General features: G+C 36.9%; 1 protein-coding gene and 1 non-coding gene across 3 annotated transcripts; one reads left to right on the top strand and one right to left on the bottom strand.

Annotated features, from left to right (window-relative positions):
- The first annotated feature begins 365 nt into the window (after positions 1-365).
- calcrl2 (calcitonin receptor-like 2) lies at positions 366-17041 on the top strand. 2 transcript variants are annotated; one of them, XM_033969988.2, is made up of 13 exons: positions 366-485; positions 8544-8595; positions 9240-9414; positions 10489-10596; positions 10667-10779; positions 12966-13057; positions 13141-13270; positions 13392-13545; positions 14219-14279; positions 14380-14446; positions 14791-15009; positions 16082-16123; positions 16195-17041. In XM_033969988.2, the coding sequence occupies exons 2-13, from the start codon at positions 8548-8550 to the stop codon at positions 16492-16494; spliced, it is 1509 nt and encodes a 502-aa protein (XP_033825879.1). In that variant the 5' UTR covers positions 366-485; positions 8544-8547; the 3' UTR covers positions 16495-17041. The 2 variants fall into 2 exon arrangements, with proteins under 2 accessions (XP_033825879.1, XP_055079075.1); XM_055223100.1 differs by lacking the exon at positions 366-485 and having other exon boundaries at positions 9271-9414.
- Positions 17042-17428: 387 nt separating this feature from the next.
- Positions 17429-17500, bottom strand: trnaq-uug (transfer RNA glutamine (anticodon UUG)). The gene has a single exon. It is a non-coding gene; the product is annotated as a tRNA-Gln (tRNA).
- Positions 17501-25601: the final 8101 nt, after the last annotated feature.

Here is a 25601-nt window from a genome sequence, read left to right as displayed (position 1 = left end):
ATGTATGTTTGTACGTAATAAGGGAAATTAATTGTCTGTATTTGACCCAACCCCTCCCAATGACACGGGCGCAGTCTGTCGTCAGTAGTTCATGATTCTACTTCCATGAAGTAGTTGCACAGCGCTCGAGGACCTTCGGGAACCCATCTTCAGATGTTTTGCTCAGCTTGATCGGGAGCTCCAAGCTAGAGGATTGCCTACTAATGGGCATGTTTTGTCTTCACTCAGGCAAAGCACGTACATGTGTTTAAAACAATAAGTAGCACATAGAGCTCTTACTTCCGTCTTTTATTTTGTAGGAATCAAACAGGAAGTGTCCTTGTTGTATTACTTAAAGCTTGTGATTGAACAGGCAGAGTTCTTCTCCCAGCGTCTGAGATCAGGGCAGTGTTGACAGAGGGGCAGAATGAGACAGTTCACGGATCATGCAAGCGCGGAGCTTTTTACACAAAAATACGTTTTGGCTGCTTGCTTCTGAATAAAAGGTAAGAAACAATGTATTTTCAACTAATTTCCATCTAGAAAAAGTCTGAAATGCTGAATATGAATTGAACTTGTAGCCTACGCTATTTAGAATCTTTAAAATCTACAAACATTCAAAAAGTGCACGTAATACCTAAAACTTTACTGTAGGCGTATTTTCATTATTTTTATGCTTTATTGCCCTTGCATCTGATGAGTTTTAAAATACCTTAATTCTATTCCAATGTATGCTTGTGTAATATAGGCTACATTAAACCAGGTTTAGTTGCATCTTTGCATGATCAAATTAAAAACAACAGCATATAGCCTATATGTCTCTTTTTAAAGTTGAATGAATCCAGAAGGGGAAGTCACATCCTGTCTGTTTTGAGTATTAGCACATCAGTAGTAATACAGTAAGTTAATTAAAAATCAACAGGCTTAGGCTTCCTATTATACTGTGACAAATGGAGGTTGTTGGGCAACAGAAACAGTAGACAGCCTCTCATAAGTCATCAAACGCTGCATTCACTGCTTACTGGAAGTAGCAGCCTTTCCTCTCATTAGCAGAGTTTTAATTAGGCAAAAATCAGCTTCTGACAAAGTGTCACAGGAAAAATGGAACACTTGTCACCACTAACAGTATTCCACCCATAAAACATGTGCATTCAAATATGGTGATGGGAAGGCAGTCATTGAGTCATCTGTGTAATCCCACAGTTGTCCAGGTCTGATCCAAATATAATAGATATAAGGCAGTACCATTAATTAGTACCTTGTAGGTTGGGTATAGCTGAAACTATTATATGCTAATGAGAATATAATAGCTGTATATATTGTAATGTTAAGCGTCCTGTGTAGGTTATTTTGTCGGTCAGAAGCCAATTTTAACCATGTTCTTGGTCAAGAGTAAGCAAATAACCACAGTGAAAGTAAAAACTGTTGGAGTAGAGCAGTATTATAGACCAATTTTAAAGGGCCCATATTACGCTATTTACTGATCTGTGTTATAATGTTGATTCCTCATCAAAAACATACCCGGAGTTGTGTTTTGTTTTATTCACACATGTTTAACACACAAACCCTGCATATTTATGCTGAGGTCTTCTCTCAAACAGAAAACACTCTGTTCTACCTTGTGATGTCATGTGGTGATACAGGAAGCGCTCCACTCTGTTTGTAAACTCCATACATCATTTGGGTAATTTCGGCCGTGGAATTAATCTCTACTAAACAAAAGGTAAAAGGTAGCTGTTAACTTGAAAAGTACCACTTCATGAAATCACAAGGTGGAACAGAGCATTTTGAACTTTGGAGATGTAGACAGTCTATTAAAAGTGTTACTCAAACATGTATGAATGAAACAAAACACAACTCCAGGCATGTTTTTGAGGAGGTAATAGCATTATAACATGAGTAAAAGCTCTCAAGAGTCAATTTTGCGTAAAAGCTTTAAATGATTTCCTGTTATCACTGTGATATACATTAGTAGGACTACCCTTGATGAGAGACTTTTTATTGCTCCATTGCTTCTATACCTCTACCTCTCCCGACTATTCTAAGACCTTAAGCCACACTGTATACAAGCTAAGGTGTAAGTTATTTTTCTTGCTCAGTAGGCCTCCTCACAGGATTTGCATATGCCCTGATCATTTTCCTACACATCAGACACAATCTATAGTCTGGTGAATGACACTTAAGTAAAAAATGTAGTATTTTAATTGGTTTCATTTGTATAGTATGGTTTAATTTATTATTAACCGAACATTGTTGTATTGTTGTAATGTTAGGCTTTTATTTCAAGACTAGACAGTAACGCTATATGTGGTTTGCATTATAGTTTAATGCCAGTGATGCATATTTTACCTGCTGAATAAAATCTTTCAGCCTATTCTCTAGCTGCAGCCATTACATGACTAACTCCAATGAAAGACGTTACTTGCTGTTTAGACTCCAGTCTCCTCCCCAGTCTGGTGAGATAGCAAGATTTACCAACGCTGGGGTTTTGCAGCTCATATCTGACTAACCCTTTATGTGTAAGTTGTGTCTAAGATTTTCTAGTTTATGTTTGATTGGAGGTTTTTTTTGTAAGCCATGATACCATTTGTTTTACATGTCTTCAGAAATATACCTTGCCAAGTTGTAATGAACCACCATGTCAAAGCTCTTCACTTAAATACCTCTGAATGGGCTCCCCTCCCTTGCACCCCAACATCTAAGAACATGCTCTTGCCAAGAAGCTATCAGTGTATTAATAGGTGTTTTGGCTGCTACTTTGGTCCCAACACAACGAGCCCCCCTGCCCTCCAGCCTGATACCTGAAAAAGCTCCACACTTATTTCAGGCTCGCTGGGGGATAGCTGACACTCTTGGGCTTCATACTGTATGTAAATAATATGCTGGGTTGTGGGGGTTGTAGTTAGAGGGTAAAGTTATTACTTTGCACAGTGGGGTATTCTCTGCAGGATATCTAAGAGTATGTTTTGTTTTGTAAGCGGAACAGTAGATGCAATCCTAAATGTAAATAGTTTTTGAAAGTTATGAGGTGTTCAGTTTGTTAAATTAATTAAAACACTGCAACCAACTCATTTGATCACATTTCCTGTGTCCCAGGTAGTTGTTACCTTTTTTCTTTTTGGCCGATCTCCGAACTTCAGCAGAGTTGAGCACAGTTGGTACTTGGATGGGAGACATCTTGGAATGTCAGGTGTTACAGTGGGGCGACAGTGGCTGTGAATACTGCCATTGTGACCTTGACCAAGACACTTCACCCACCTTGCTTCCAGTGTCCTGTCCATGTGTATGAATGAGAGTGCGTTTGTGGAGTGAATGTGGGACAACACGTGGGAATTAGCCCATGGTTACAATCCAGCATGTTTACAGCATTTATATTATGTATGTTCATTAATATGCACAATCACGACCAAATAAACTAATAAATAATCAGGTGGTGACATGCTTCGCATTGAGAGTAATTTATTTAAAAGTATACATTTTAAAGCAGACCTGTTATGCAAAATCAACTTCTCAGATGTTTTAAGCACGTTATAGTTGCTTCCTCTCACCAGAGTTTCACCACTGGTACACGCCCACTCCTCTGTACTTAATTTGTTCTCCAATTTTATTTTCTTAATTGGTGATACAAGAATTTGGCAGCTTCGTATCATCATTTTGGTACAAATGAAAAAAAAGTCTGTTACTTGCTAGTGTGATGTGCAGCTATCCATCTGAGGTGCGACAGCTTCATGAAGCTTTGTTGTGAGGAGTTTTGCGGCGACGTCAGGTCCAACTGGGCATCACAGTTTTCTAACGTAGAAGTCATCGGACTTGTTTCTTTTATGAAGTTGTTTTAGATCAATATTAACATAATGGTCCACAGGTGTCAAAGATTAAAACTATATAGCACAATGTCTCCTTGAAGTCAATTTAAAATGTTATTATTGAAAATGTAATAATAATAATATTCAAGCATGTGGTCTCATATTGACAATAGCCATCCATTCTAACTGATAAAAGTGAGTGAATGTGTGAATGTGTGCATGGACCATGTCAAGAATCCCTGATAACCAGCTAGGGACTCCTCACAGAAGAACTACATTCTGGTGGTGTCATGGTGGCCTTGTCACTCTCATGTCAGTGTGGACTACTCCCATTCTGATGGACACAAGGTGCAGCTATAGTGACTGTTGTCTGGCGCAGCACGTGGGAAAGCTGCAGTGGGCGGTCAGAAAATGAATGTTGTTGCTCAAATAACTTGTTGGGGGCTGTTTATACAACCCCAGGGACATATAACATGTAAAAATAACAGAAAATGGCATTTTCCAAGAGTGTCTATTTCTGGAGTCTGCTATGGGAAAATAATACTAATCACTCACAAGAGTTTTGGCTTGAGAAAACAGATGATAAGATTTGTTTTATCAAGCTCAAGCATAAAAAGAATATAGGTGTAAGTGGTTAGTATGTGATGATTTCTGACGCTTTCCCAGTATGTATTTTGCTTTTCTGCAACAAAAGTTTATTTTTAACCATTTTCAGGGAGAAAGAGGAAGAGCCGAGGAAATGTATACAAGAAAATTCAGCTTCCTCTGACCTGAAGCATTTAATCACAAAAATATTACGTTGCTTTTGTTTATGCTTGCAAAATAAGTAAGTCAGTTTTTACATTATTGCAAAGACTACACTTTCTCTGCTTGGTTGAAGAGGTCTGAGGTCCAGAATGAAGCCCACATCTCTGTCATTCTGTCCTACAGCAGCCGCAACTTTGTATTACCCCTGAATGAAGAATGGAGCATGCTGTTCTGATGAAAAACACCAGACCTATGTGCAGAGGCTGATCCTATCTGTAGCTTTGTAGTTCCAAAGATAGAGTGGCTGTTTCAGGAGTTGGCAATGAGGGAATAATAACAGGCACACAGACTTAAATTGTGAAGTGTTCAAAAATAACGAGGGCTAGAATAATACACTACTGCTAAAATGGTAAGCTGTAGTGTAAATTTTACTTGCTAAAATAAGGTACTGCTCATAACCACAAACTATTGATTAAAATGGAAAGGTTACTAGTGGATATATTCACGTCTTTTCTGTCACAAAATAGTAATATTCACTTTATAACTCCACTATTTCATTAAAGAGCCCATAGTTTCTAGTTTCTAGCTTCTGATCTATATTATAATATTGTTTCCTCACTACAAACATACCTGGAGTTGTGTTTTTTATATTCACACAATTTTAACACATAAAAACCCTGCACATTTAGGCTGAGTTCTTCTCTCAAACAGAAAAAACTTTGTGACGTCATGTGGTAATACAGGATGATTTCAGCCCAGGAATCTCTACTGAACAAAGGTAAAAGGAGCTGTTATCTTGAAAATAACTGTTGACATGACATCACAGTTGGAGATGTAGATGGACTAATAATAAAGGGTTACTCAAGCATGTGTGAATGACGTAAAACGCAACTCCAGGTATGTTTTTGAGGAGGTAACATCATTATAATATGTTTTAAAGCTCACAGGAGTTTTGTGTAATATAGGACCTTTAAATTATATATATTGATGACATAAAAAATTATAATAACTACAGTTGATTAAAGTGAATTCGAGAAATCTAATCCATCATCAATAAACATCAGTATATTCACAGTATATATCACACACCGTATGTTTCACAGTATGGCATTAAAAATTTCTGTCTTGTATTTATTTCATTTGCGGTGTGTATATTACTCAAAGATATCTTGTAAAAAATACATTCTTACTGTGAGCATTTCCACAGATCTGACCTATAACTATAACTATACCATAGCCACAGTCTATGAACTGTACTAAGAAAAACAATAGCAGTTCCATGGACACTCTAAAGCGAATTCATATTAAAATGTTAATAATAATAATAATAATAATGTACACAAGTATAAAATATATCTACTTTTTAAAAAAACATATTGCACATCACTCATTTGACTGTCTAAATTCCCTTTGAAGGAAGAACATACATATTGCTCCAGACCACTTGAACTGCCTGCATAGCTCTTCATAGTAAATCTGAAGGAGGTTCATTGATTTGTTGAATGTCGTTTAGTGCAAGGTCTGTTACGGCTCTTTCCTGTTTTGTCTCATACAAGGATAATGAATGTGAGATTTAATTTTGTAGCAGCAGCCATCACGCAATAAAACGATTTTCTTGTCCCCCTCCCTGCTCCTTCCTACCACATCTTTTGGGCTCTATCTTATCTCTCATGAACACTCCTACACTCACAAAGACACTCCGTTCATGGCTATTGTTTCGCTAATAGACTGAAATCAAATTATCCAGTGTTGTTAGCATTGTTTTAGTTTTGATTCTAAAATGTTAGAGTTTGTACGTCAAAAAATGACCTCTGGGTTATTTTCTACGTGAAAACATCTGCTCTCAATTTGATTACGTTCAAAGGCCAACAAGCAATATAGCAATGTTTGGATTTCCCATGATTCAAATGATGAGCCTTCTGGGACACAGCAAGGGAATTATAGAGTTTTAAAAGAGTCTATATACAGCGTAGAGTTTCTATTGGAGGATTCGCCCCCTGTGTTAGTGGATATGTTATTGCTCAAAAATATCTTCAAAAACAAGCATTCTTACTAAGTGGGGCTGTCTTTACATAGATCTGATGTGCAACTATATTATAACTGTAGCAAAGCAATAAAATATCCATGGAAACAATGAATGACGTACATAAACGATGTTAGAAGAAAAATTAGGTCTGTAATCATATAACCATATTATATTTTTGTCATTCAACAGTGCATATATTCTATTAAAGCCTGGGATCAAAGTGATGTCAGTTCTTTGCAAAAAAGCACCATCGTTTGTATGCATAGTGACTATTATTTGCAAAACAACCAAACATGTTTTATTCATTATTTATACATTTAATTAAATCGTGGCAAAGTTACACAACAATATTAAATCAGTTTTATGCAATAGATCTCAGTAGAGGCTGAACAAATGTGTTGAATATTGAGCAAAATGAGCGGAGTACTTTATAAGAGCATCTACTCTCAGATAAAAGTTATATACAGTTATATATTGGAAGCATATGGTTCATTTCCAGATGAGATTAACATTAAGTTAACGTGTTGCCCATCCTCTTCCTGTGCGGAAATGACTCATTTAAAAAGGCAAATCATGTGAAAATGACTTTCCTTGAATGATTGGCTACAGTTGCTAAGAGACATCTTTGTAGCACTTTTCTTTATGTATTCTGTCCCCTGGCACTGACTCTCTCACTGAACTGTCAAGGGAATTTTGAGATTTGTAAGACAGTAATGGCTATAACTGAATGTATTTTGGTATGATTTTTAGATAATAATAATAATAAGAAGAAGAAGAAGAAGAAGAAGAAGAAGACAATATTGAGGATACAATATTGTTGTTGTTGTTGTTGTTGTTGTTGTTGTTATTAAGGACTATAAAAGGGTCAACTTGTGATCATAAGTGAAGCTGTCATTCAAAATTAATAATCAAAACACAAACTTTCAGTAGAATGTTTAATGATTTACAGATTGTGTCCTCTGATTCTGATTCTGATTCCAGTTTATAGATCACACAATCCTGGACAATGAACAGCTGTCTTGGAAATCAAAAATGTGGTCATAGTCATAGTCATTGCTTGAAAGGAAATGGTAAGGCTGTAGTCAGCTATGTTCTTTTATGGTGAGATTTACACTGTTGAGCACTTTCTTTGGAATTGTAGGGTTATCAGAAAACATCCAAGTTGTTATTGTATGCACAGCTGATGACAAAGAAGTGAGGGAGTGTTGCCAAGCTATCAGAATGAGACACTGTGTGTCCTTGGATTGAAATCTGAAACAATAAAACACCTACACAGTGATCAAACAGGGATGGGGCTATTGCTTCAGTTACAATATTGCACATATTTCTACTAGCATTTAGTAAAAGGTGAATATTTTATAAAAGATGAATAAAACATTGGTAAAAAGAGGGATTTGATAAGTTTTGGTATTGCAATATTTTGAGGTGAATTTAACCAATTGGAATGAAGCACAGAGGAAACAGATGACTTTAGTTACCTCTTCAAGGCAATAAAAAGATTCTAAGTTTGCGTGAATCATGAAAAAAATCAAGATCATGATCTGGCTTGAAGAAAATTGCAAATTAAGTTTTTAGCATATTGTCCACCAGTATCTGGTCCCCTGCCATATGTAGCACATCCTATATTGTGTGTAAATGTCCTGTGACCCTGTTCTCTTGTTAAAGAGAAAACACTAGAGGGAACTGTGTGGCCTTTCCCCTCTGTAATAAACACAGCGCCACTGAGGCCTGAGTGGACTGAGGCTGCAGTGAGGAGCATGAACTTCCTGTCCCTGCACTCTGGAAATAAACACTAAAGCACGTTACACTGTTCACATGTTCACATCATATTACATATCACATATAACACCCACTATTGTTTTTCTTTAGGCAAATCATTATTGTACACCGTAGTCCTCTATGAACTTAATATTGTGGGCTATTGTGTATGGAGAAACATGAAAATACAGTATTTACACTTTTTTTTTTTCTTCTGAAATCTCTTGCAGAAAGATGTGGAGCAGGCTACCACTCTCAATATTAGCTGTTTTCTTACTTGAGGTAAGTGATTTGTGTGATGATTGATGATTGATTTTTATTAAAGGTGCGTCACTTTGTGAGGATCCTCCAGCTTAGTTGTGGTATTGCTCTGTCTAGAATGTACAGTATGGCATTAAACTGGTCTGCTAGGATATAAGCAGGGGGCACCACGTGACAAGTTACAGGTCCAATCTATCAAGAGACAAATCCACTCACAGTAAGAATGCATGGTATTCAAGGTATTTTCTCCAATAAATCTGATCGATATTACATATATGAAATGCCTTCTGTGGAACATTCCAGGCAAAAAAATAACTTCTCCAAGGAGACAAGCATCACAATCGCCACAAAAAAATTACAGTGCACCACAAATTCACAAGGTTTCTTATGACGTAACTGTATATAAAAATATACAACCATATTGAAAATACCACATTAAAAACTCACATACCACTGCCAGAACTCTAAGTAGTCACAGTCTTCATTGGCCTATCGTGACTGCCTATGTGGGTCATCTAATTTCTGCAACTTCTACTTAAATTCAATGGGTATTTCCCAGTTGTTCCATGGACTGAAAAACTCCCAAACAGGTCCTTTCTTGTTTTTGATTGCATTAAGATAATACTACATTCGTAAGCATACACCGTTATTATTTCATCTGTTAGGTATGTCATTGCGAGGATGCTTCGTTCACAGAGGAGCCCCCAGCAGAGGAGCAGCAGATGGAAACCAACTTCACAGACATCTCTGCTGTCCTGGGGAAAACTCGGCACCAGATCCTGGCCGCTCAGTTTGAGTGCTACCTGAAAATTATCCACGATCCCCCATACACTGAACAAGGTGACAGCACTACCTCCATATTATCAGCTTTGCTGAGATAACAGACTGGAGCTAACACAAACCTGATGTAGCTATGTCTGGCTATGTCTTAAGTGAAATCAGTTATAATGTGATCAACTGAATATTAAATAGATTAATGTTTAATATTCAAAATAACGTACTTGTTTTGCAGTAAGATAAGTAATTCCCACATAACACTGTAATGTAACATCAAACAATTAAATATAAATATAATTTAATCCAACAAATAAATAACAGTACAAATTTTCCAGTAAGGAAACAATGTCTGAGGCACGTCTGATAGTTTGTTCCATATTGTGCCTAGAAGAGAGATTTTTTTTCTTCATTTGGCTACATAAATATACTGGAAAATGTTCTTATCAAGAGCTCCACACAAGCTGTTATACTATGAAGGACTTGTAGGAGAGTGCAGCAGTAACACGGGGAGGAAGTGAGCTTGAAAGACAGGAAGTTCTCTCTTTGTCTCAGGCTCTCCAAACTTCTCCCTTTGAAAAATTCTCATTTCCCAACATGCCACTGTAAAGCCTTGTACAGACCGCTTTCCTGCTATTGTGGATAAGATTTGTATACTGGCTCAACAGCTGGTTGCTCAAAGTTTATATTTAAATGCATGATCCTACGTTGAATGAGTTTATTTTTATTTTTTATAAACTATTAACTGCTACAAAAGAAGTCAGCTTAGTTCCATTATCTGAATGTTTTCTGTAGAAAAAGGACATTGATACCTAATAACAAATCCTCATTAACAATATATTCCTCGATGTTGTTTGGGCTATTTGTTATTGTTTTTGTTTTTTTTAATTAACCACCAGCTGCTTTTAACGTATATCTACCAATGAAGCACTTCTCAACAAGATTAGTGAATGCCTTGATCACATGTTTTAGTCTACCAAGTATTACATATAGTTTTAGTTTTATTGCCATACTAGAGCAGTGTTACACAAGACATGAAGAGTAATTACATTTATATTTGAGAATTTCATTACTGACTTTGACTATTGAATAATTGCCCTCAATAATGTAAAGGTTTTTTTTATCTACTGCCTCCTGTAGGTCCACACTGTAACCGGACCTGGGACGGATGGCTCTGCTGGGGGGACACTCCTCCTGGGACGGTCATGCAGATGTGCCCTGAGTACTTCCATGACTTTGACCCTGGAGGTTTGTTATGCAAACAGATTGTAAATAACATAGTACATTTAAGAGTATTGATTTATGTTGTCCTTTCCAGAGAAGGTTACCAAGGTATGTAACCCTGACGGCCAGTGGTTCCATCATCCAGAGAGCAACCGGGTCTGGACGAACTACACCCAGTGTCAGATATACACCAAAGACAAGCTCAAGGTACACCTTATGTCAAGGCAACCTGAACCAAGCCAGATTACCATTAATTATCTCAAAGTTTTTAATGGTGCAGGGATTCCCAAATATTGGTGCATATGCCTGCTGGTGCACTGATATTTTCTTGACTTATGTTATGTTATTTTGAAGTTCAAGTGAGAGCTAAATATGTATTTTAGCTCTTGTGCAGATGGAACTCAAACTACTTTACACCTCAGCTTTGGTAGTAATTTAGAGTAACGTAAGTAACGTAGTAACCAAGCATTAAATGTGTACTAATGAAATAAAGCATTCCATATATATTTTTTGATGAAGGTACAATATTATAGCACAATATTAAAACTAAAACTAAAAATATGTTTGTATAAAGTAGGCTTTTTAAAGTTTACAGCCTGGAAAATCCAGATCGTCAAAGAAAGCTCAAAGTCCTTTTCAGAAATTCTTTACCAAATCAAGGGGGCAATCTCATAACCCGCTGTACCTGTCGCACAAAGCTGCCACAAAGCAAAAGCTGTTTTTATTTGGTTTCACCCTGATAAAATCTTTCAGTCAAAAACTAAAGATTTATTTCAAACTAAACTCTCAGCAGTGTTATTATATTCTCATGAATCCATATAATCCACCGACCTTCAGAGACTGTTATCTCGCTCACAGGTTAAACATTTTAAAATGTTATAGTGAAAAGTCTGTACTCTTTTTGAAAGACAATCTCACACTTATTGCTTATTTCAGCTTGCATACTAGCACAGGGAGAAAATTGATGGTTTGTGTACAGTAGTGTTTCCTGGCAAAGGCAGCCACTTACTTTAATACATAGCCACTTAATTTAATACATATTACAGAGGTCTTTAATGGGATAATGAGTGTACTTTATTTTATGTTGATGATGACTACATTATAGTTGGCCAATCAATCAATAAATTAAATAATATGAATGCAACTATGTCTGTTTAGAAAAGAATATCACCTAAAAATACCATATTCACAAAATGGCTTCATTGACATTTAGCCTAATTCATGAAGTAGGAGTCATATATGCTAATTCATGGATATTACTAGGGTATTATAGTTGTCTTTGAAATAGATTGCAGAAATAATCTCTCAATTTGAAATCCCACAGAAAGACATGTGCACAGGGACCTACAGAGCTACAAGGTCATATTTGTGTCCATATTTTTCTATTGCACTGTTATGGGAAGGCTGTAGTGTACCCTCTCTTCTGTGAAATGAAATGTGAACCTCCACAGGAAATAACAGCGGGATGTTTTATGCCAGGTGTCGATATCTGATACTCACACACACTCAGACCCCCATCACAACTACCTGAACTGAAGCCAGCACCATCAGTCGACTCACGACTTCTCACCACAGCACTTAGAACTCTATTATGCTGAACCAAGACAGCCCCAAATAGTTTTCTGCATAATTATTATTTTTATTGTATTGTACAAAGAATGTATAACCACTTACTTATACAACAAAGTATATAAATCAATAGTTGCTAAGAAATTATGTAAAGGGCCCATATTACTCTATATTCTGATATATGTTATAATGTTGTTTCCTTGTCAAAAACATACCCGGAGTTTTGTTTCATTCACACCGGTTTAACACAAAATCTCTGCACATTTAGGCATATTTAGAGTTCTGTCAGACAGAAAATACTCTTTTTCACCTTGTGATGTCATGTGGTAATACAGGAAGTGGTCCACTGTATTTGTAAACTCCATACTGCTTTGTGACATTACAAGGTGGAACAGAGCATTTTGAGCTTTGGAGATGTAGACAGACTAATAAAAAGGGTTACACAAACATATGTGAATGAAACAAAACACAGCTCCAGGTATGTTTTTGAGGTAGTAACATTTCAACATGGCTTAAGGCTCACAACAGTAAATTTGCATAATATAGGACCTTTGCAAATAGCTTTTAATGATATTGTTAAGTTATTGATTTGCAATGTATATTGTATTTTGTATATTGTATCTATCAATCTACATAAAAAATGAAAGGCTTTCAAATCTGATCAAATTTAAAAAGCAATGTTTTAGCTAGACCATTGTTTTAACTGCAATCACATATTGGAACATTCTGGATTATCATTAGATTACAATACATTTATTATTCTAGTATTCTTGTAAGATTATACACATTATAAAATGATTATATTTTATCTTTTCATCTTACAGTTTGCCATCAGCCTTTACTACTTGGCCATGGTTGGCCATGGTCTCTCCATAGTCTCTCTTATTATATGCCTCATTATCTTCTCCTACTTCAAGTGAGTAAGACAACTCTAATGTCCAAATATAATGTTTGTGTCTAATTGACAAGCTAATCCTTTTGCACGTTGTTTGGTTGCAGAAGTTTGAGCTGCCAGAGGATTTCTCTTCATAAAAACATGTTTATGTCGTTCATCCTCAACTCCATAGTGACCATCATGTGGCTGTCATTGACAGTGGCCAATAACCAGGCAATAACTGCAAGCAACCCCGTGAGACAAAACTCCAATACTAATACTATACTATAATAAATAGTGTAACTGGGATGTTGATAACATTTTTTCCCTCACCCAACCTTAAATCTAATCTTGACCTTATTGCCAAATCCATTAGGTGAGCTGTAAGATCCTGGCTGTGCTGACCCAGTACACTTCAACTTCTACCTATTTCTGGATGCTGTGTGAGGGCATCTACCTGCACACCCTCATCATTGTGGCTGTGTTTGTGGGAGAACAGCAGCTCTTCTGGTACTACGTCCTGGGATGGGGTGAGTACATGCTTTCTTTACTGTAGTTGTCCAGGAAGTCAATATTTACCATTTGTTTTTATAATATATTATCATGAAAAAAAAAATCAATAGTTTAAAATAGGTACGTTTTTCCACCTCAAAACTTTTTTTGCGAACAGAAAAGTATTCTTCCTTTCACTTTCCTGTACTGATTATGCAGTTCTGGTACACTGCAGTTATTCAGCGCCACTTATACTGAAGAGCCACCCTATTATCCACTACACAAGCTTTCTGAGGAGAGTTATGAAATACAATTTTTGTACCAAACAATTTCATTTTTCACTCTAATATTAGTACATTTAAAATAAAAATAACACATTTCATTGTGTGTCATGTCATATTTCAATAATGTGTGTTTTTTGTGAGTTTTTTGTTTTGTTTTACTGCATAGCCATTTTAGCATATTTTTAAAAGGACTTTCAGTACTTCATTCTTGTATATCTTTGTAAAGCTCTTATCCTTGCACAGCACATGTGAGCGCTAATGCATTGTTAAGTGCCTATTGTGCAGTTTTTTCTTGTTCATGCTCCACCTTGAACTGCATCATTGTATCCTTCAATAGGTATATAGATTTCAACCGTGTTAAAGCCTATAGACTTGCATGTATTGTGAAGCTGTTTTATAACAATTCTATTATGTTCTGTATTCTCAGGCTTTCCAGCCGTTCCAGCCATTATTTACGCCGTGGCACGTGGACTGCTCTATAATGACAAGTAAGATTCTAATATATATCAGTAAAAAGTACGTTTTCAGTTTTCAAAGCATAAAATTAAATATCGGGTGATGTAAAAACTGTTTCATGTTCCTTTTCAGATGTTGGATCAGCTCTCACACACAACTGCTCTACATCATTCATGGACCTATTCAGGCTGCTCTGCTTGTGAGTATCATATCCACTGAACCATTGGATCGATTATAAAAAAAAAAAAATAATCAAAGGACTAACAAGGCTAATAGCTATTTCTTAATTAACTATCTTCTTTGATATTTCTTAGTAAAAATGGTGCACACATATAACACTAAACTGCACACAAACACTGTATATTCAAAGAAACACATTTAAATAACCATCTTAATCCCTTATCATGTCTTAAGACAGAATTTTGTCATAGTCCTGTTGATGCTGGATTCACATCTAAAACTAGATGAAAAAATAAACTGAATACTAGCTATTCTTTTGGAGGTCCATGCTCTGTTTTAAACTGTGTGCTTTGCTCCCTTTAGGTGAACTTTTTCTTCCTGCTGAACATTGTGCGGGTTCTGATCACTAAACTAAAGGAGACACACTGTGCAGAGTCCACTGCGTACATGAAAGCCGTCAGAGCTACCCTTATCCTGATCCCTCTGCTGGGAGTGCAGTTCATCCTGTTCCCATGGAGACCCGAGGGACGCATCAGCCGTGCCATCTATGACTTTTTTGTTAATATTTTTTGTCATTTCCAGGTAAAGTCAGAAGCAATATCCTGATTGCAAAATGAAAAGATGCTCACATGGATTGGTAAAGAATTCAACTGTTGTGAAAAAGTGATTTAGCTATCCACATTTCATTTAAGTAAACCTACATTTTCCATATCGTAACCAGTATTAAAGTGAAGAAATGCGTTATAAAATTGATCAGTGATGTTACCTCAATGTATGTGCGTGACATGTAAACTGGGATCTTGTGACTGCACCACTGGGGAGCTGTCAAAGGAGTTGACCATTTTTCAAACACCAATAAAAATAGTTCACTGCTACAAATACTTCAAAACAAAAACAGCGTAATTTGATTGATAACTCTGTTAACATGTGTTGATGGCTGTCACTTTATTCAGTCCATCACAAAACGGAAAACAGCTCCTGCAACATGGTTTGAAAATACAGTCTAGAGTAAAAAAAAAAGCTTTTTCCCCAGCTATTTAGTATGAAACTATAATGTATTCATCATTATTTAACATTTTTGTTGAATATAAACCTCAAGATTGATCTAAAACTGCATAATAAAAGAAGCATGAATTCCTGTTCAAAACTGTAGGACTAAGAAGTTGCATGTCTTATCAACAAGCAACAGACTCTCATTTTTGTGTTTTTATTATTGTAAAATGTCTGTGAATTTTTTTTTATCCCAGCATTTATGACCTAAAGTCTGATTTTTTTTGAGTAACCACATGTACAGTGCAATGAGTGGGGCTAGGAGTTAGGTGAAAAGTGAAATTGTCTGAGTACTCCTTGAATGCAGGACAGTGCAAGATTACTCCAACATACATGAATCACTCAAAATACAACTTTTAGAAAAATAATGATGAGCGAACACTGTTTTAACATGATAAAAAGCATGTAAAAGTAGATTTTTAATATGGCCCCTTTCAATAGGACCAGAATGATATTGTTCAATTTGAACATTACAGCATACTATGCAAGGATGTAAGGATGAGGTTCATTTTGTTGTTTACCGAGAAATATTATATATAACTTATAATATATTATTTATAATATATAATTATTATTTATTCATGTTTTTTCTTGACCTCTGCAGGGATTGCTGGTTGCTGTTATCTTTTGCTTCTGCAATGGAGAGGTAGGAAAATATATCACCATATTGACAGTACTTTATTGTGCTAGTATACTAATATTCTAAACATACTGTAGGCCCAGACAGCTGTGCGGAGGAAGTGGGCCCAGTGGAAGAGTGCGTGGGGTAAAACAGGCTGGGGAGTCGCACCCATCACCAACCACTCCCATTTTAACTACCACACCAACTCCTCCATTACAGAGACCAGCCGGGCCACGATCAGCCTGGAGCACCCCCCTGCTGATCACCACGACCACGGCCCCCCTATGTCATTAGTGCACCGCAAATCCACCAGTGAGCACGAGCACAAGAGCAAACCTGCCTACAGCAACGGGGACGTGGACAACCTCAACGGGCTGCAGACTACTGATATATGACTATAACAAGATCCTTAATAATAAGAATTAAGTTACTTTTGATAGCCTAGCCTAAATCAGTATTTCTCTTAAAAACATGTGACCAGTTACGTGTGAGTTACAAGTTTTTCTACATGCAAATGCACATAAATAAAGCAGGAATTTATGATGACAAAAATGCATGTATCACCAAATTTTTTCTGCCATATTAATGGGTAGACATATTGCTGTTTGCTTGTGTTGTGCTAGAACTGAATCACTGAATCAACTGAATTTTTTTAATATTCTTAATGTTTTTTGTTTTGCAAACAAATGTATAACCTAATTGTTGTTGTGGTGTTTTTTTCTGCTTCACTGTGATTTCTGAATGTCATAACCACTGTTACTGTATTTCTTCAAGTGCCAAATAGTGTCTGCTAATTTGTTTTTTCTTTGTTGCTTTTTGTATACAAGTACTGTTTTATGTGTGTAAAAAAACGAACAGACACCTACATATAAAATGGGTCTAGCTGTCCTGACCAAATCATCACTTTTTATTTCACTCAGTGTTACAGCATAATACCAACTGCCAGCCAGCCTTTAGGTAAAAAGCATACACAGGCGTGGCTGCTTTGAAACACTGCTCTTAATCGCGCTTAATGTTAGCCTCAAAAAAAGCGCCTTCTAAAGCGGTTAAATTGTCCATACTTCACCATTGACCATTATGTATATGCTATATGCATTATTAATTTTTTAAAATGCACAGATTGTGGGGGAAAAACATTCCATTTCGACATTGTGAATTACAAGTCTTTGACTGTGAATACAAAATAAAGCTTAGGTCATTGCACAGAATTGCGTTAACTAATTGTTTTATTTAAGGCAGGGCGCTGTTTTTGCTATTTCAGGCAGCTGGGATAAAACCTGTATTACCTGGACTATCTAACTACAGTAAGTCAAGCTCTCGAAAAGGACGAGGTCCCACCGAGATTTGAACTCGGATCGCTGGATTCAAAGTCCAGAGTGCTAACCATTACACCATGGGACCAGATGCACCGGCCATCTTGGATAGTCTCTGCATAAAGATGTGAAAGGGTCCAGTAGCTAAAGCGCTTGGAACATGCCTTTGATGTAAACTTGTGTCATTGTTAATACCCGTTGTTAGTTTTGTTTGACCTTGAATGATTACATAACTTAGAACTACCAGGACAGAACTCATCGGGCAAACCTTCGAGCTAAATTGTTGGCTAACCTTGAGAGCTAACCTGGGTTAGCGAAAATGTGATGCCAAACAGCAAAGCCAATCTGTCATTTTTTTACATCTAGTTTTATTTTTTACGATGAATTGTATTTTGTTTTTGTAAAAAGATCCGACCCACGTGGATGTTGTTGTAATATTTTCTTCGGCCACATGGAGACAGTAGAGTGCTGATATACCCAATGCCTCACTGTTTATCTTTGTTATTTTTTGTTTACTTTGTTAAAGTATAAATGTAATTATAAAATATAAATGTAATTTTTGTTCAACACGAAAAAACAGGGAGGATAGATGATTGTTCAAAAGGTTGGCTTTTTGTAGCCTATACAATATAAGAAATAAACCTATCATGACCTTCTGTTCTCCATTATGTTTTATGATAACACACAGTTCCACAATTAGGTAGAAGTAGAGTTATTAACTTCACAACTTAAAACAGACGTTTACACTTAAATAGTTTTATCAAATATAAACTGTAATTATATCTTCCATTACAGTAAAACCAGTCTGTCTGACCTGGATTTATTCTGTGACATTTTATCTGCCTCTCTTTGTTCACACAGCCACAGGGCCGTCTGGCCTCTCATCTCCATCCAGCCATACATTAACTGGCTGAGGTCCTGTGAGGATACGCCAAACTGATGTCCTCAGCTTAGTCTACATCAGCAGCTTAGTGCACTCAGACTACATGTGAGTAAGCCCCTCCCCCTGACCTCCGGCCTTTAGCCTTCTTTAACACCAGTACACATGCACAGATGATTATAAACGCCAGCATGGATGGATTTGTGGGTAATCAATATGGTGCAGGACTTTGGATATCAGAATCTGACAAAAATCAATGTAATGAACAGCAGCTTTGGCTAGCACGTGCCAAACTAGGTCAGCCACTCTAAAAAATTAATAATGCATGACTATAGGTTGATACTCAACTGTGCAGATTAACATCAAACAAGCAGGCTCTAATATGAACATGACAGCTTGTAATATTTTTAGTATTTATAGTATTTTTATTTTAACTTTAAATTTCACAATACATTTTAATAAAAGGTCTCAGCGACAGCCAGGAAAAGACAGACAGGAGAACTAGCTCTAGGACAGCTGAAGATGCCATGATTCTCTTTGTGGAAGTGATGAGTAATGTAATGAATAGGATTGGAAAAAAAATATCAGCGGAACATTTTTTTTAATGTTTTGGCAAAAAACAGTACAGAGGTCAGAATGAGGTGGTTGCATGAGAAGGACGCAGAGTTTAGTGTTACCTGATAGGACTTTGAAAATTACTCACAACCAGCTTGTTTTTGCAGTTTTTATTATAAAACCCTTAAAAGCCCTGTACCATACTTTGATTTATTCTTGTTCATGAAAACACTCCATTCAGTGCGTCGTGAAAGCAGGTATTTCTAAATAAAAATGAGATTGAATGATATAGCATTTTATTTTGCATTTTATTGGATGAGAACTATAAAAGAGCAAGCAGACGTATCATCCCATTTTGTCACATAGCTGAAAGGAACCAAGTGGAGGTAACTCTCTGAGAATATCCAAGGCAGTGTTTTCTCTGTCATGGTGCAGGGACAGAGTAACTTTCTTCTTCATTAATGGATTAAAATTGGTTTTATGCCATAGTGAGGAAGATTATAGCAAAAGGAACAACATTTCTATGAAAACAAACAGGAGGAGGCCCTCTTCCGGGCCAAATAAGAGTCAGGTCTGTGGAGATCCAAGCCCGCGTAGAGTAAAGATGCATTTTTTATATTTTCCATCGCAATAAACATGCCCATAATGAAAAAGGTTACATACTGGGACAATGCCTAAAAAGATTTTGTTTGTTTGAAAGGTTAGTGATTTGAAATTTCCAGAAGAGTATTTGGAAGTCTAAACAAACATCACAGGTCAAGGTCAGAAGCAGTCACAGGATTCCACTTTGATCCCCTTTAGAACAGTGGCCCGGGAGAAGCTCTGGCAGCTCCTGATGCCCTGCCCTCACCACTGATGAAGCAGCTCCAGATGAACCAGATTAGCCCCTCACTTCTGGGAAATTGCAAGGCAAAATCACCTATACGTTTGGGCAAGGATTCCTCTTGATATTCAAGACGATTATTTGAGATTATGAGGCCAGTATGATGAAGGAAAATATATTGATGTTGTTACTTTGGTCTTGCATTCTCCGCCAAAGTTATTGACGTAGATAAGCCTTGAAGAGAGCCTACATAGCTTGAACACGACCCCTTCCACTTTCATCACCCACGCCTGATCCATAATACCCCGAAGCACTCGAACTATGTGTCGAGGGCCCCTAACCGGCATCTTCGGTGAGGAGCTTCACTGAAGAGTCTTAGGAGTGAATACAGTGTGTACCAAATTGTACCAGAAACATACATAATTAAAGTGGTGTTATGGATACATAATCAAATGGAAAACACTATACATTGTGATGTCATGTGATAACATAGGAAGTGCTCCACTTTGGTTTTAAACTCCATACACCTTACCTATAATCATTTGGATGATTTCAGCCCTGGAATTGCCAATCTCTTCTGAACAAAAGGTAAAATGTAGCTGTTAACTTGAAAACCACCGCTACATGACATCACAAGGTGGAACAGAGCATTTTAAGCTTTGGAGATGTAGACAGGCTAATAATAAAGGATTATTAAAACATGTGTGAATGAAACAAAACATAAGTCCAGGTATGTTTTTGACAAGGTGACAGCGTTATAACATGGCTGTTTTTGTCTAATATAGGACCTTTAAAGCTACCATTAGTAATGAGATTGGCAAATGTTTAACATAAAAGCTCTAGTGATATTTGTTGGATGGATGTAAACAGACTAATCACACAGGATTACTCAAACATGTGAATAAAACAAAGCAGAGGTAACAATGTTGTAGCGTGGCTTAAAGCTCACAAGAATCTATTCTGTTTAATATAAGACCTGTAAGTTGGAAAAAAACAACAATTATTACTTTTAAAAAAAATACAGGGAAAATACATTAAGAAGAATAGTACAAAAACACAGGAAGTAGTGCTTAGACATTTAGGGAGTCCCGAATGGAAATACCTTTACCTGTGTCATTACTACAGAAAATTCCATCCTTTCCCTCTGAGAAAATTTTTAAACCTTCATTTAATAAAGTAAAGATGTTGTCATTCATTTTTATTAGGGAAATTATAACAATTGTGCAATTTAGACATGTTTTGGCCCCTTATTATTAATAATATTGTGATAGCTAGGTAAAGGGTTATGGAATTAACTTTACATACAGTGTATCACATCTGCTGCCCATGTCCAACCAGTTAAATTATAAACCAAAACAATAAACAAAAAAAAACATGAAAAATATTTGTTTGTAAATCTTAAATATAAACATGTTAATTATGTTTTTGTGAAATTAATAGTCTAACCTGCCATGCACTTTTAAAAGGGTAAAAGGGGGCACTTCTCTCATATTCGAGTCATTTGATCACTTGTTCAATTAAGATCTTGCTTTTAGCTAGAATTTTGCCACTCAAAATAACTCATGTGGACCAAATATGTCTTTTGAAATTTTCAGTCCAGGCTGAAATTATGTTATAAAAAAAGTTAATGAGTTTTTCCATTCTCTAATGACAGACCGAACATTAGGATAATAGCCGAACCACTGCAGCTTCAGACAATGAAGGTTGAAGTACGGAAAAGTGCTTCCTGACATTATGGATGTGAAAAAGCGACAGGCATCAAAGTCCATTGTTCTATTTTTACAGGGTGATTGATGTAGTGATGGTCGGTCATCTTGGGTTTGGCTGAGGAAAGAAAAATAGCATCTTGTTCTTAATGACTAGTTAATTTCACACAGCATTAGTCTGCATTATGTGGTCCTTGCCTGGTGTACTTTTAGAGCTGGAGCTTGTTTTTCAGATGTGCTTTACTTCCAGGAATAGCATAATATTACTCTTGCACTTTGTCAAGGTTATCTAATGATTTATTCCATTTAAAGCTACCGAAGGTCAGCTTGAAAGATAGTAGAAACTGTAGAAAAACATTTCAAAAGCCTACATAATGTTACACAATAGCTGAAGCTCTATATATTCGGACCTATCATAAACCTGTGGTGACTCTTGAGTGCCTTCAATGCAGTTTGCACTTCAGGATAAGTAGGATCAAAATGTGACGTGTCTGAAAATGCTAGAGTAAGTGAGTACGTTTGGGTCAATATGTATCTCTTTGTCTTAAATAACTGAACTATATCTGTGATTCATATTATACAGAAGTGGTTGACATTGTTTCTTTCTGCTTTTGTTCTCTCATTTCCCTTTCCAGAAATCAGTGGCTGACTGCAGCATAACAGACATTTGATTTAAATGAACTGCATGTAATATTTTGATTGTAAATTCCATAAAAATGACCTAACTGTGTCCATAGATACAAAGTAAAGATGTTCAAACCAAATATAGCTTTTACTGATAATCATTTTAATGCAGATTTATTTTTAATAACAAAAACACTGGACATGTTAAAATTTGATGTTTTGGTTCTCAAGATGATTATCCAATCAGAAAACAAAATGAGCCTCAAATGAGTCTTTCATTTGGCTTGCCAGCTTTAGTGTTGAAATCCAGCTGGTATAAAGCTAAAAAGCGCTCACTGATCTGAATCATCATTATCAAATCCCTTACACCTGCTACTGCGGCCTCTGCAGCTCATGGCCTGTCCAGATATTGAGAAGGAGAAAAAAGTGTGTCCTTTACATGCAGGTTAAGGATCTGGCAGCTCAGGTTCAGTTTTGATTGTAGTTCCTATTTTAAAACTGTATGAGCACAGGATACAGTCCCTTTAAAAACCTTCCAAGTAATTACTGCCAGTAACACCTTTTTCCTGAATGTTTTAAGGCACAGGCGCAAAAGAAAACAACGAAGGTTTATTGACAGATCAGGGCATTAACTCACTCACCTAGACCACACTTACCTCTACTTATAATCAAATACAAATGGTTAATGTGTTTTGAGAGCACGGACAGAAGTGGATTCAACAGATACACAAACAGAACATCTTAAATAAGTAACCAAGTTAAAGCCCTGGTTTTGGTCTCTGCTGACCACAGACATCTGCTTAGAGACGTCATAGAAAAATGAGTCAGAGGCAAGGGGACTTTAAAACCTAACAGTCGATTTGTTTGTACTTCACCTGTACTAGCTTGGAATGGATTATACCTGAAAAAGTAAGCCAATCAGGCAGCAGATGTCCTAATGATATAAACCAATTTGAATAGACGTGCATCAAGCTTATTTATAAATATAATTATGATATAGGCAATTGAACAGCTAAAATTATGCGTGGGTTATCGTGTCAGGATGAAGTGTGGAAAAAAAGGAGGAAATATACTTAAAATGATTAACCCCGCCCTTGTTGTGAGAAAACAAAAGGTCACACGGGGTCTTTGAAACAGTTAATGTCCACTCACAAGCTCACTAATCTTATTTAGGGTTCTATAGCAGCACACACACACTCTATTAATCTATTTAGTCCTTTCCAAGTACACGCTTACGAAACAAAAACAAAACAATTAAAGTAAAATAAATAAAAAATAAAGTAAGCTCTGGTTAAAGCTCATTCAATTGGCATCAACAATTCTGTTAACTATAAAACTTTGTCTTGTCAGTAGTACAATGGAAGGGAATTCTAACTTAAAACTGTCATTAACACTATAAAAATACTATACAAGTATGTGTATATAAATGAAATTATGCAAATATATCTTAGTTACTTTATTAATGGTTATTTATATATTTTTTATCATGTGTTGTGTAGGGTGATCTTGAATGTAGGTATTTTTACTTTTCTTATGTTATGATTCTTGCATCCCATTTTTAAACATCTACAAGCTATTTGGACACACTCTTAAAATGTAGCATAATGCAACTTAACAATTATGGTGGTTTGAGGCAACTTTTCAACACAATATTGATACAAGAAGGACAAAAACAGTTACATTTTCAAGTCTAATTCTAGTGAGTGCATGGCAGACCTTTGCCTGTGCGACTGGGTGCACACAGTGGCTGGTGGTTTCCTGACAGTGCGCGTGTGTCTGTGGGAGTCCTGCCCCAAACAGTGCTCCGCCTGTGGGTTTATCAGGCTGCTCCCACCTGGAGTCGCTCTGGCTGAGAGAAAACACGTTCCCGACAGATTTAGAGCCTTCTCCGCTCCACAGGAATGACTGACTGGGTTTGCATCATGTGCGCCTTCAATAGCACCCATTTTGGATTCAGACAACTATCGGGGTGCTGGAAAGAGAGGCCACATAAGGAGTCAGTAGTTACTGCTGAAAAATGAAAACACAAAAAAGTGGACAAGTGATAATGGTGCACATGCACCCTAAAATCAGTATGTTATGTTATAATCACATTCAATTCATCTGTATTCATGAACTTATATTTTAGAGTTTTGTTTTGGAAATCAAAGAGCTGGAATGTTTTAAAGTTAAATGTTAATGTGTGCTGACCTTTTTGTCTATGGCAAGCCACCTGCATTATTGCATGGAAATACAAAGTTAAAGCCATACATCAGAACATGCTTCATGGAGAGGGATAAGTGTTATGTCATATTGTGGAATATTATGGTCTGTCTATGGAACAGAACGGACGTTTTCATGGAGACATGCATTATGAAGCCCTCCACCAGACAATTACGTTACATTTACTTAATCACTTGTTTGTCATTCTCCTCCTATCTGCTGCTTTGAAAAGAGATGATGGAGAAAGATATTTGGTAACCTGTCCTTTGTGTTTCTATTGTTTTCCCTGTCAGCGGTGTTGCTAGTGGAGCTTCCAACAGCCTGGTGCTAACGTGGGCAGGAGGGTGCGAAGCGGGGACTGGAGTGACCAGATCACATGTGACAGCTCTGCGGAGAGGAGCCATGCGCACCCGCCGCAGTGACGACAGAGGAGAGAGGAGATGAGGGGGGTGGGGCTCTGGAGGAGGAGGGGGAGAGAAGGCCAGCCACTGCCCTGGGGGACGGACGGGAAGCGCGCTGGGTGTTCCACACGGCTGTAAATCTACTGTATTTCATGAGAAAGTGTGGGATCGGCCTGTTACTGCAGTGGAAAAAGCACATGTGTCCAGACTGATATGTTTTCATTTGAAACCTGCTGCGATTCAAGGCTGACAGTAAAAGACCAGGGAGTGGGGCATGCTCAGAAGGATGGTTTTCCATTTTACTGCATTCTTTTACCAAGTACTGCCATGAAAAGGAAAAGTTAACGCTACACAAAATGAATTAACAATGCAGATTCACTTCTTGTTCAGTTTGTTTACATAGTTAATGCTGTTTTATTCTCACCAGAGGTCCTGAAAACATTGATCAAATGTCATATCTAACCATAACTGTTGTAAACATTTTTGAAGTAGCCTGATAGTTGTAAAGAGAGGCAGGAGACTCTAGATTTCTGACACAGGAGAAGTTTATTTACCATCAGTACGAGACAGAGACATGAAACCTTAACACTTTGTGGTAGTATTGTCTCTTCAAGTCTGCCCATGCTTTCATTGTAGGGAGTATTATAGCCTCTGATGATGCAGGTTGTAGACAGAGCTATCCACAAACAAATGTCTGTAAGGACTGAGATGGAGGTGTTCTCATACAGAAAAAAAACCAAATTAGTCCACCTCTATACTTTATCACACGCTATTATAATCCCATTCAATAATACAATACCCCCTGTATTGAATTAGCACTTGTGATTTACCGCTGATTAAATAAAGTCAAATGCGGGGACATAGAGGAAGCCAGAGATTGAAAAAGGTATCAGAATAAGAGATTAGGTGAGGGGGCGTTTTAGTTGCTAATCTAAGTGTTGGTAATCCCACAGCCCGCATGTCCCAAGCTCCTGGTAGGTTCAGATCATGTAAGGACA

Source organism: Periophthalmus magnuspinnatus, chromosome 7, assembly GCF_009829125.3.
Source record: "Periophthalmus magnuspinnatus isolate fPerMag1 chromosome 7, fPerMag1.2.pri, whole genome shotgun sequence".
Classification (NCBI taxonomy): Eukaryota; Metazoa; Chordata; class Actinopteri; order Gobiiformes; family Gobiidae; genus Periophthalmus; species Periophthalmus magnuspinnatus.
This window is presented reverse-complemented; position numbering and strand designations above follow the sequence as displayed.